We start from the raw sequence: 13,254 nt of genomic DNA on the forward strand, positions 1-13,254 counted from the left end.
ACGGATGAACTTGAGTTGGCCAAGCTCCAAACACAGAATGATTCACAAAAGGTGTTAATATGTGACAAATAGGATAGTGAGAATCCATCCCAACATGCAAATAAGCTGCAGCATTCCAGTCTGGTTATGTAGGATTCCCTTCATGGCAGTGAATAAATTGTCCAACTTCAACATTCATAATATTTATTCACGAAGATATCTACTGAAATTGGATTGATGGCTCAGAAATGGTTGAAGCTCTCGACACCGTGCAAGCTGTAAGCCATTTTGTGGACATTCCATAGAAATCAACATGGTTTGTTTAAAGTAAATGTGTTTACGATCCGCTTGTTGGGAACCAATTTTCCAACCATTTACTTTGCTCTAATCCCACTTAAATCAGTGAATTGATTCTAAGATAATTGGTTTGATGGACGCAAAGTCACAAAACTTATTATCGAGCCAAAAATAATCTACTCCGTAAAAGAAAGAATAAAAATAAATTATCTAAAAAAATAAAGATCAAATGGTGAAGACCAAAAAGCTAGACAAGTTGCATCATTGTCTTCATCAGCAGCTTTAAACATTAAATCTGCTTGTCCATTTGCATTAGCTTTCAGAGCAGGCTTAATATTGTTCCTCCAGGCTCGATCTGTGACCCTAATTTAAGAAAATATATAAGCTGCATTTGAATGTTTTGATAAACTATGATTTATTGTGACAGGGATAAGCCTAGTCTACCCCAAGCTTCATGTACTCCGTACTCCTCTTTCCATCATGGCTGCGAGGAGATTTGAACCTTTGACTTCTGCTTTTGATTAACCATGGTTTATTGTGTCATCCAAACCGATAAAATGTGGTTTTAATTACGGTTTGCTTCTATGGGCATGTCTACACCTCCCGGCATTCCGGGAGGGAGGGAGGAGGATCTCGCAATATTGTGCTCGCGAGATCCTCCCCTTTGGACAGACGCACGCACGACATCCCGGGAGGAATGAGGGATGTCGTGCCCTCCATTAAAAAAAACACTGCTCCCCCCACCCCATCCCCGATGGGCACGGAGCACCTGAAGATTTCCATGTCCCATGCCCGGTTCCTGCCTCTTCACATTTACTAACAAGGATCCAGGACAAAAACGGGGTGGCCGCCCACACCTCCCACGGTCTCTGGACAATCCCGAGGCCGTGGGAAAAATCGGGCTAAAAGCCGTCCCAGTTATCCCAGGGAAATGGAGGGATCATCCCTCCCCGCCCCCAGGATCCCCTGTGCGTCATGTGGACTCACAGGGGTGACCCAGGATGATCCCTGGGATAAGGCATGGTGTAGACACGCCCTATGTTTCAACACACCATAGTTTAGCCTGCTTGGGTTTAAATGACCCAGCAAGCTGCAGTTAATCAAAAATGGAAGTGAAGGCTTCCATTCTCCTACCCACAGCCACGCAACCTGGAGGAGGAGAGGGGAATGGAAGCATGCAAGCCCATCATGATATACCATAGCTTATTTTGACATCCAAATGCAGCCATAGTTACCTTTTCATTCAAAAAATACTGTTTAACAGTTCTCCTGTAGATAGTATTACTCCATGAAGATATTGCCCCTGTTCAGATGACATGCTAAGCCATGGGGGTTTAGCATTTTGAGCTGATTATGACTTCGCGTGTCGTGTGAACCATCACTTAGTGTGTCATGTGAACTGTTCCTAACCATGGCGGCTATATAACCACAGTTTAAACACGCTCACTCACCATTTGCCACAAAAGGGTTAGTGGCCTAACCATGGCTTAGCATGTTGTCTGAACAGTCTCAAACAGAAAGGAAAATTTATCAGTTATATCCAGAGTCCACCATTTCCAATCAATGGCTTGAACTTTTTTTTCCAGCAATACTCTTACTGCTCCTTTTTATCTACAAAATATATGACTGTTATATGTTTCTATATCTACTAAAAGTGAAATGGCTTGCAAACAGTCTTCTGGTGTGTGGAATGCTAAAAGCTGCCCCTGAAGACTGTTGAAACACATCCAGCTCTTTATTTGAGCTTTTACCATGCAATCTTATACACATCTACTCAGAAGTAAGTCCCGTTGGTTTAAGTAAGTCCCAGGTTTCACAGGATTGTAGCCTTTGTGTGGGCATAACAGTGCCATCATTATCGTTTGTGCTAATAAATAATGAACCTATTTTAATAATATATTTTGATTCTAACCCTTTTCTTCATTTGTTGTATAATCAATTTGATGGCTGGAGCCTTAAACTCACTAGAACACTGTGGAGAAAATATACAAACATCACATGGAGAAAAACCATACTAGGTACATCGAAGAACTGTAACAAAAAGGGCTATAAGCTAACCCATAGAGAAAATGGAATTAGTTCTGATTTGGAATGTAACAAATGACCTGCAACCTTTCTTTGTGATCCTAGCAAACGCCGAGAAGATGGTGAGCGATCAATCTTCGTGCGGTTAAAAGAGGGAGGCTACAGGCTAAAAGAGAACATTCTGTTCCATCTGTACGTGAGCACTTCGCCCTGCGGAGATGCGCGCCTCCACTCCCCCTATGAAATCACAACGGACTGTAAGAAAGGGTCTTCCCTAGTTTTATTTCACTTTATTTTTTTTGGCTTCTGTTAACATTTTCATTCGCTGCTTTCCTGTCAAGTAGGTAATGTCTTGTTGTGGAAGTAATGCAACATGAACCTCTCTCATTGGGCTGGAGTAGATGTAACACTGCCCCCCCCCCCCCTTAATCGTGTTTAAGGAATTGGGAGGCTGCCTCAGAAACACATGCCTCCTCCTCGAAGTCATTTTCCTCCCTGGAATAAATTGTCCCCTGCCACCTCCTCCACAATTACGTAGTTTACCAGCACTGGCATTAATCGCAGCGAAGTTTAACAAAGCTTCCTCTTTTGATTAAGATCTGAAACCATGGTTAAAAATAGGATTCAGATCCTGGGTTAAGGGGAACTCTTATGAATGTTAATTAATGTTCATGCTAGTACTGAAACAACCAGAGCTAAGAGGAATGAGGGATTTGTTCTTAGGAAGGAACTCGTGTTTTCTTACCTATTCTGATTTCTTACCCATCTGGACAAGTGAGATCATCGTAATGACCATTACTGTTATTATTGTTAAATAAAATAATTACTAAAAATACTAAAATCACTGCTAAAACAACATATCAGGTAAAAGAAAGGAAGTTAATAAATCCTATATACTAATTGCAAACTTGTTTTCCAAGTATGGATCTTTATATAGCCAAAACTGCACCATCCTCCCACAAGAACGAGTTATTAGCAGGGTTTGAGGAACCCAAAGTTTGCAAACATCTTTATTCAAAAACCTTTCATGGGAGGAAATCAAAGACAGCCCAATGATATATGAGCATACTCAGTGGCTACAGAATACTGACCAACTGCTGGAGGGTGGAATACCAGAGGGAGGGAGGATGGAATGGGGTATACTGGAAAAGGGTAGAGCTGGCTGAAATCCTGAGAAGGAGCACTCCACACTGGAAAATTTTGTTGCAGTTCACAGCTGTTATATATTAAATATGTTGAAATAAGTGCCTAAAAGCATACAAAGAAGGAGCTTAGCAGAGGTCCAGAGGGGAGCAGCCCAGAGTTTTGGTGCCTCTACTGCACAGTGCCTGTCCCTCAGGCACAGGCACAGGGGAGAAGGCAATTTTGACAGCAACCTGGTCCTACACCATTAAAAACTTTAAAGACACTTTAAATTGAGGCAAAAAGTAAATAACTAAACAGTGCAGCTGGGATAAGATAAAGAGTTATATGCAGGAATTGGTGGCCACATCTTGGCCCAATTGCAGTTTCTGAACTGATTTAAATTTAGACTATTTACATCTTTTGTAAACGTTATTAGGTATATACAATGGTCTATTAGGTTTTAGGAGATAAACTGGGAAGCAATTTGGAGCATTCCATGTCTGCTTTTAGTGCTCACTGGAGAAGACTGACCCAGTTAGCCAGGGTCTCTTTTAGATGGAGGCAGAGTTGTGGAGTTCTGGGGTATGGTTCGGGTCGGACTGTGAAAAGGCCCTTTCCCCGAGCTGAACCCAAATTCCCCTTTTGGCTGAAGCTGCTTTCTAACTGATGGAACACCCCAGACCAGCCTTACCCTGCAAAGCTTGTTACAGGAGTTTAAAACTTATGTTTCTATTCTTTCTTTTGGAAAACCATTTTCCTTGTTTTATTGTTGATGTTGTTCCCCGCCTCGATCCAAAGGGAGAGGCGGGTAAGAAATAAATTATTATTATTATTATTATTATTATTATTATTATTATTATTATTATTACTGTATAAATGGGCTCTATAATGTCATCATTTGCCTCTTATGAAAGAAAATGCTTTAGCTTCATTTGGCCTTTAAATTATACATGGCCAAGATAACAGACACCTCTGCCTTGTCAGCTGAAAACAATTCCTTCTTTTTGTGGGATAGTGATTCAAAAATATTACTGAAACAATTAGGATACTAATAATATTTATTTATTTATTATTTTATTATTGCATTTATATCCTGCCTTTTTTCCTCCAAGGAACCCAAGGCGGTGTGTACATAACCCTCTTCCTCTCCACTTTATCCTCACAACAACAACCCTGTGAGGTGGGTTGGGCTGAGAGTCTGTGACTGGCCCAAAGTCACCCAGTGGGTTTCTATGGCTGAGTGGGGACTAGAACCCAGATCTCCCAACTCCCAGTCCAACACTTTAGCCAGTACACTACACTGGCACTCATTGTTTCAATAGCACATTTTAAATCTATCCAGTGAGTTGTGTCCAGATGTGAAAGTAGATAGAGCTCCTGTATCTTTGATGATGTTATTGGGGGGGGAGGACAAATGATGTGACCAAGTTTGCCTTGTAACAGGAGCAAATTTTATTTCAATGTTTCCCAACCTGGCACACACCCACACAGCCGTAATTCCCAGCCAGTGTGGTCCCAATGGTAATTATGAACAAGTTTTAAAATGTTCCAAATAGATATCCATCCCTGTGGGACCCTAGTGTTTACGTTCCTCAATTGGGAGAATTTACCATTTATTCCTACTCTCTGCTTTCTGTCTTTAACCAGTTACCTCTCATCTTATTCCATGACTGGTAAGTCATGGAGATGAGCCATGGAGCAGGAATACAAGTCCATATTTTCACGACTCTTAACCTCATTACCTGTGCCCGTCGTAGTTCTTAAAAGCTCCAGCCTGTTCCTCTGCCCTCTCCAACTCTGAAGGAATTGAATTACATAGAGATGCCATCATCAAAACATATCTTGAAAACAGTCAACCTGGGGTTTTTTTTCTTTTCTTTTACAGTCGCTATGATGGGAAATATCTGAGAAATTCAGTGTGTTATATAGATATAGATATCGCCCCCCCCATCTAAAACCCTTTTCTTTTGTCCATTCATGACAATCAATCCAACAGGAATGCTGTTTCCATTCTCATGCAACAAAGGAGCTGTCTCAGAGCCAGCTAAACCATCAAACACTCAAGATGGGTCTCTAAAGAGGCATTAACATTTTAAAGCAGCGTCTTCAGGTTTTGCATGGCCACTGTGATAAGACTTTCTGCATATGGGGAGAAAAGAGAAACCGTTCCTCAAAACTCCTTCCAAATACTTCCCTGCATTTATCTGCTGAGTCTTCCTCAAATACCCCCGGGGTGGAGCTCCCGTTCACACACACACACACACACACACACACACACACACACACGCCTTTCCCAAGTACTTTCTTATTGTAAGAAAGGAGATAATGTTTGCAGCACTCAGAAATTACTTACTTTAAAACATGTAAAGCTGGTGGAAATTAGGGAGTCATGGCTGTGCCTACAAGTGGAAGATCAATGGATCACTCCTGTACATTGAATGTGTGCCTTCACTTGTGCATGTGTGTGTCTGAAATAGAAGAAGGACTTGAATATCCAGGGCCTATTATTATAATTTGCTTCCATTTTGTGGGAATTTCTAATTAATCATCTTCTTCTTCTTCTTCTTCTTCTTCTTCTTCTTCTTCTTCTTCTTCTTCTTCTTCTTCTTCTTCTCCTTCTTCTCTCTCTCTCTCTCTCTTATAAAAAAGCAGACTTTTTTTCTTCATTATGCTTTCTTCTTCTCGGTTTAACTTTTGTTATGTGTTTCGTAATAATGTCCTTTGCGTCGCAGGCAAGCTTTTCAAGGACTGCTCTTGCAAAGTGCAAAGTAAGGCCCTTTGCGCAGCGAATCTTCTGCAAGCTCATTAAAATAAGACATGCAAAACCTGAGCTGCTGGAGTGAAGAAGAGATCATTGTAAAATCACAGCTCCTTTACTAGTTTAATTAAGGAACTCTTCGCTAAACCTGGCTTGCTGGGTTAGTTTCTTTCAACAGCTCCGCAAGAGATGCAGAAGAATCCTAGAGTAAAATTTCTGATGTGTTTTTTCCTGACAGGCAAATTGTAAAATGTACTCATACTAAATATGACATTGTGCAACATAAAAATAAATTAGGGGTGTTGAACACCACCACCCAGCCTATCGGCCTATTCTGTCCAGGTGGGCTCCCCAGCCCAGCCAAAAGAGCTTCCTGGGGTTTCTCAGAGGATTCCCCTCTGATATAAGATAACAGTGCACCCAAGCCCCTGGCTTTGTCCGGTTCCGGTCATCCCCAATGGAAGGGAGAGCTCAGTGCTGTGCATCCCTGCTCTTTTGTCTTGTGTTAATCTGTCATGCTGGCTAGGGACGATGGGGTTTGTAATCCAACACTTGTGTAGAGCATCAGGTTATGGAAGGCTGGTGCAAATTATTGTATCATCATCATCATCATCATCATTCCCAGGTTTTTTTAGTGCTTTTGAAATCCCAGACTTTAAACGAACAAAAATGTTGGAGATGTTTTCCCAAGGGGAAAACTGGATTCCTTGACTTTTTAGATGAGATTGTTAATGAGTTTTTAAAAATCCAACCTGTCTCCCTCTTTCCTCTCAGTCCATCTTTCTTCTCTGGCCTGCAATATTTCCTGTCCCTAGACAGACTGGCAAAGAGACAAGCAAATCAAGTCTGCCCTGGGGCTGTCTCTCCTCTCTTCCCCTTGGGTTGCTTTTCTATCTTTTGCTAACATGTTGTATTGCCTTGTTCCATTGACTTCCTGATAGCCCAGCTCCTGTTTTATCCCACAGTCCCGTTAGGTCTGAAACACACCATTGCATCCTCTCTACGTGTGGTCTTCCTCCTGCTTGTCTATTAACCTACAGCTGTGCCAGAGCCGTGATGCAAACACATGCCATAGCACTTCCTCTCAACAGGATCCTCGTGCAAAGACAACAACTGGGTTGTTGGGTTTGTAGGTGAACTAGGGTTGAGGATCCTCATCCCCCAAAAGAGTTCTAGGAGAAGACCTCAATACACAAAACATCCATAGAAGAAGCATCTAAATAAATTCACGTATGCCATAAATCCAACAGTATAAGAAGCAGCTCTGCCTGTTTTGATTTCCCGTTTAATCAACAGATTTATCCCTTAAAGCTCTAGGTGGTTACTTGGTGGTGACTAATTTGTAATTTAAATAAGTTTGCATATCACCAAAGCATCAGCAGAGATTCCATTTTGAGTGCAAAATTACTTCCAACTTAATAAATAAAAGCTAAGGCTCCTTGTTAAACATTAAACATCTTTAACATTTTGGGGGGTTCTTATCAGAACCAAAAATAATTCCCCCCCCCCAAAAAACCTGGTAGCCTGTAACTGGGAGCTCCAATGAGATGGGTCAGGGAAATAAAAATGGCCCTTCCTATTCTTTCCAGCTACACACACACCAACATCAACACCAACACCAATGCATGTCAACAAGATTTATGTTACTGCTGCCAACACCCTTTATTTTAATGTGCCAGAATGGGAGGGGGAAACCTTTATATATCAGGATAAATTGTCCCTAATACAGGGAGATAAAGTCAGAAATGTAGTTTACTAATCTCATGGCCATCAGTGCAGAGGGCAAGAGGGAGAGACCAGCCAGAGAACAGAGAACTAAAGCGATCCTTTATGCAGGAGTTACCAATGGCAGACATCTTGCTACAGGAAGGACATAGCTAATATACCAGGGATGCTGAACTTCTTTCAATCTGAGGCCAAATTCTATTTCAGAGAAGCTCTCGGGGGGGGGGGGCAAATTCCAGTGGTGGATGGAGCTGAAGGCAAAATGGGCAGGAGCAAAAACACCCACATATTTTAGCTTGAAGCTGTTCAGAGCCTCGTGTGGCGCAGAGCGGTAAAGCAGCAGTTTCTGCAGCTGAAACTCTCCCCACGACCTGAGTTCAATCCAGCAGCCGGCTCAGGTCGACTCAGCCTTCCATCCTCCCGAGGTCGGTAAAATGAGTACCCAGTTAGCTGGGGGAAAGGTAATAATGGCCGGGGAAGGCAACGGCAAACCACCCCGCTATAAGGCCTGCCAAGAAAACTCCAAGAGTCCCTCCAAGAGTCAGTAAAGTCTCAGTGCTTGCACGAGAGGTTCCTTTCCTTCCCTTCTTACTGTTAATAACTAAGGAGAAGCATTTCAACCTTTCAGAATAGGAGAGGAGGTCTGCAGAAAACCAACAAATAATCGGTGGCCAGTGAAGGGAGAGTGGCCACCTACAGAGCCCCAGAGGACCACACTAGGCCCCCAGGCAGGCTCAGATATGGCCCTTGGTTATGCACCCCTGATAATCCCAGTGGAGGCTGCTGGCTCCGATTTCAGTGGGGCATTTAATCCATTTTGGGTTTCAATCAGAACCAGCCAAAACTCTAAAGGAGCTATCCAAGGTGCTGAACCCTGTCCCCAAAAAAGGTACACCACCTTGGATAACTCCTTTAGGATTGATTTACAACCCCACCAAAATCTGAACCACCAGTCTCTGTGCTTAATCCTCCCCTTTGATAGCTGTAGCAGAAATGCGTAGAACAACCACATTTATCTTCCTGAAAGACACTTTCTTCCACACGAACCTATCTAAGCCTTGTGTCCATAGCTGAAGACCTCCTCCGTGACCTCCTGGCTTTCGTTCCTGGCATTGCAGTGTCCAACGGCATCATTTCGCTAGCGCAAATGATGTTGCTCTAGTGAGAACCAGGTTCTGAACTATGCACAAGAGGAGAAGCCAGCTAAATTTACATTTGTGCAAAGCGTAGTTGTGGAAGTGCTTTTGCATAACTCTTGTGCAAATGATTGCACAATGGCTCACACGACCAGTTGCACAAGTATAGTGGCCAACCACTCGCACAACGGACAGATTTAGCGGCGCTCCACTAGCACTCCTTTGGCTTGCGGAATGGCACTGTTTGATAGTGCGCTTTATCTCCAGCTGTTTTTGATCCTCTCTATTGTGTGACTCTTCCAGGACCAACACACACCTCTGCCGCACCAGCTGAAGTTAGGCAGGTGGTGATGGGAAAGAGGATTTTTTCCAGCTGCAGCACCTTGAACCTTGAATGCCTTCAAGACAGATGCTCACTTGGCACCAAGTTTGATGTCTTTCTTTCATTTATTTAATCATTTGAATTTGCCTAGGCATTCCAGCATGCTCTATCGCTGGTTCAAATTATTGCCTTTTGCTGGATCTTATTGACGTGCCATGGCTGCTGCCTCTACGTTTTTGCGATTTTCATCCATTTTTGTATGAAATTGTATCACATTTGTTTTTGTTTTAGTTTGAAGTGTACCCCATTCTGGGAGTTTTTTATAGAAAGGGCAATTCATGAAGCCACTAACAAACAAAGCCAAACATTCCAATTGTGTGGAATGTAAGTGAAGGTTAGCTTTTTCTTTACTCTAGTGTAAGTTAATTCCCTCTGCCCCCTCCTCCCTGTCTTTGCCCAACAAAAAAGTTTAAAAAAGAAAAAAGTCTCCCATTGGAAACTTTTTTTCTTTTTTAGCCAGTGTAATAAACATTATAAAAGTTATAATGTTGCTACTTTCTATTGTATCTTTGTCTTCCTTGACATTCATTTCTGAACAGCAGGTTCAAAACAGCAACCAGAGTTTTGACGCTTTCTTAAATAATAATAACAATAATTCTTCTTCTTCTTCTTCTTCTTCTTCTTCTTCTTCTTCTTCTTCTTCTTCTTCTTCCCCTGTCAGGTGTCCATGCTTTGCCTTGTGGGACGTGCAACATTTTCAAAACGGTGGCACTGAAGTGCTAATTTTAGTCACGCAACGCAATTAGTAATTAAAAATAATACTCTTGAAACCTCCAAGCTGCACTTGCTTTGATTGGTATCTCCAAGCAAGCCACCTGTGCAGAATCTGATTAATTTGTGTGATTTCTACTTCAAACATTCTGATATAATTCAAATCCAGAAAGGAGATAGGATTTTATCACTAAAGAGACAAACCAAATTTGTGGCTGGCAGGGAAGGGGGCAGGGGGGAGTTCTGAAAATACCAGCTTTGATTCTTTCAGACTTCAGGTATAATTGTGATGCAAACACAATTTGCTGTTGATGTGCTCAAAGCTAATGGATGGCTCTGCTTGCCTTTGGGCAGAGGGTTGGGATAGATGAATAGCTGGTGGTCTTAGAGGCAGGCACGGGGCAGGGCCAAAAGGTGTGATGTGACTCCCCCACCACAAATAGGATGATGATCAGGGAAAGCATCATCTGACCAGCCTCAAATAAAGCTTTCATGGACCAGTGTGAGAGCCAGTGCACGGTCTAGTGTTTAGAGTATTGATCCCCGCTCGGCTATGAAGTTCACTGGGTCACTTTGGGCCAGTCACAGGCTCTCAGCCCACCCTCACAGGGTTGTTGTGAGGATAAAATGGAGAGGAGGAGAATCGTGTACAATGGCCTGGTTCCTTGCAAGAAGGACAAAGATGGGCTAAAAATTTAATAAATAAATATTGGGCTACAGCCCACTTCATCTAACGCATGAATCGGGCATGAAGGAGGCTCTACCCCAAAAAAAGCCTATGCCAATACCTAATGTTTTACCTTTAAGGCAGAACCTAAGGCCTGGGTGCCAAATCATAGAATCATAAAATAGCAGAGTTGGAAGGGGCCTACAAGGCCATCGAGTCCAACCCCCTGCTCAATGCAGGAATCCACCCTAAAGCATCCCTGACAGATGGTTGCCCAGCTGCCTCTTGAATGCCTCTAGTGTGGGAGAGCACACAACCTCCCTAGGTAACTAATTCCATTGTCGTACTGCTCTAACAGTCAGGAAGTTTTTCCTGATGTCCAGCCGGAATCTGACACTCTAGGGTTCCCCACAAGGCCACGCTGCTTCTCCGGCCCCTGAACTTTGGCCAGTTCCTTAGCTTTTGTGCAGCTTTTTCCCCATTCTAAAAAAAAGTTGAAATGTTGCTCCTAAGGCTTAGTTACCGGCCATAAGAGCTTTAAGCGAAAGTATGCTGGTATTTTGACTCCACCCCTTTTGCCATGGCCTTGCCCACAAGTGGAATGCAGCCCCTGAAAAATGGAATTCAGCCCTCGAGCTGATCAAGGTTCTACATCCCTGCTTTCAGGCATCACCGGATTATTTCCAGGGGCTGTTTTGATTTTGTTTCTGCTACACCAGGCTGACACAGCAACCCGTCTTGAATATATCCCCAATTCCAGTAATGCAGCAATACTAGAAAGCCTGAGAATAAACAAGTGCGCCTTTAACTTGAAGCCCTCCCTATTCAAGGTTTCATTGAACTCTAGCTAGAGGATGCAGCCCTGTTATATATGCCTTTGTCATCCAAGGGATTACGGGGGCTCTGCGCTCCCTTTAGTTGCCAAGTGCTCTTCCAACATTTTATTCACTATAGTGATGAACTGAGAGGCCAGTCTAAAAGGGTGTGTGTGTGTGTGTGTGTGTGTGTGTGTGTGTGTGTGTGTGTGTGTGTAAAGATAGCCTCCTCACTCCTAGAGAGAGAGAGAAGATCCAGTGAAGCAGAGAAAAAGAAAATGGACTTCTGAAGCAGTCACGTGTGAATTTCAGACAGGTTTTTTACCCATGTGATTCTGTTTAATCACCATTTACTTCCAGCATGTGTTTTTTTTAAGGTGGGGATTTTTTTTTTAATTTTCCTTTTTTAAAACTAAAAATCCATTGTCTGTCATAACAAAAAACCTAAGCAGTTGCAGATCATTGCAAAAATAATTGAACTTGCCATGTACAGCTATTTATTATTATTATTATTATTATTATTATTATTATTATTATTATTATTTTAAAGGGGTGGGGAGGACTTATCACTCTATATTCAAAATACAAAATTGATACTGATAATTCTGCCCTTCCTTTTTTTCTTTCCCTTCTTCTTCTTCTCTGACGCACTGAGCAGTGATTTACACATCTAATGTCTAGTCAGGCACACATCATAAACCCACTCCAAATGATTTTTAAATTGGCCCTCTCTAATGCTTGGGTCGGGTTGACATCTTGTTCCAGATGAAGTAGCATCTTCAACTGCCTTCTCTCGAATGCGCCCTCCTTCCTCCTCCTTTCCCCCTCCCCCCTGCAATTAGTGAAGATAATCAAGGGGGAGAATAAGCGCTGCAAAAATCAGAAAGACTTACACTGTCACTAGGATTTGGATCAGAGTGGTGAAGAAAGCAGCAGTAGGCTAGAGCTTCAGGCAACTTATTGGTAGATTTTAAAAAAAGCACCTTGGAGATACATCTTTTATAATAAGGTGGCCCAAAATAAGTGTTATAGAAAATGAAGCTCACAATAACCAGGTCTGCCGGCCGATGCAGGTTCAAAGCTTCCATGAGAAATGCATGGAATCAACATCAATTCAGCTTTCATGCAAAATACATAGATACAGCATCAATTCAGCCTCCATGCAAAATACGTGTATTCACCTTCAAGTTAGCTACCATGTGAAATGCATGGATTCACCATCAATTTAGCTACCATGTGAAATGCATGGATTCACCATCAATTTAGCTACCATGTGAAGTGCATGGATTCACCATCAATTTAGCTACCATGTGAAATGCATGGATTCACCATCAATTCAGCCTCCATGCAAAATACATGGATTCACCATCAATTCAGCCTCCATGCAAAATACATGTATTTAACCATCAATTCAGCCTCCATGCAAAATACATGTATTCACCATCAATTCAGCCTCCATGCGAAATACGTGTATTCACCATCAATTCAGCTTCCATGTGAAATGCATGGATTCACCATCAAGGTACAAGGTCCATTTCAGGACAGAAAAGAGGTTGGATCCAGATGTAGTCATACACAGAATAGACTCACTGAAATCAATGGGACTTGTTAGTATATCTAAATCTGGGTCCAAC

General features: G+C 42.3%; 1 protein-coding gene across 1 annotated transcript in view; it reads left to right on the forward strand.

Annotated features, from left to right (window-relative positions):
- Nucleotides 1-13,254, forward strand: part of ADARB2 (adenosine deaminase RNA specific B2 (inactive)) — a 484,223-nt gene that overhangs the window by 423,119 nt on the left and 47,850 nt on the right. Inside the window, exon 7 of the mRNA XM_063125777.1 lies at nucleotides 2,407-2,558. Within this exon, the coding sequence (XP_062981847.1) occupies nucleotides 2,407-2,558 (152 nt within the window). The remainder of the gene's footprint in view (nucleotides 1-2,406; nucleotides 2,559-13,254) is intronic.

Source organism: Elgaria multicarinata, chromosome 1 (assembly GCF_023053635.1).
Source record: "Elgaria multicarinata webbii isolate HBS135686 ecotype San Diego chromosome 1, rElgMul1.1.pri, whole genome shotgun sequence".
Classification (NCBI taxonomy): Eukaryota; Metazoa; Chordata; class Lepidosauria; order Squamata; family Anguidae; genus Elgaria; species Elgaria multicarinata.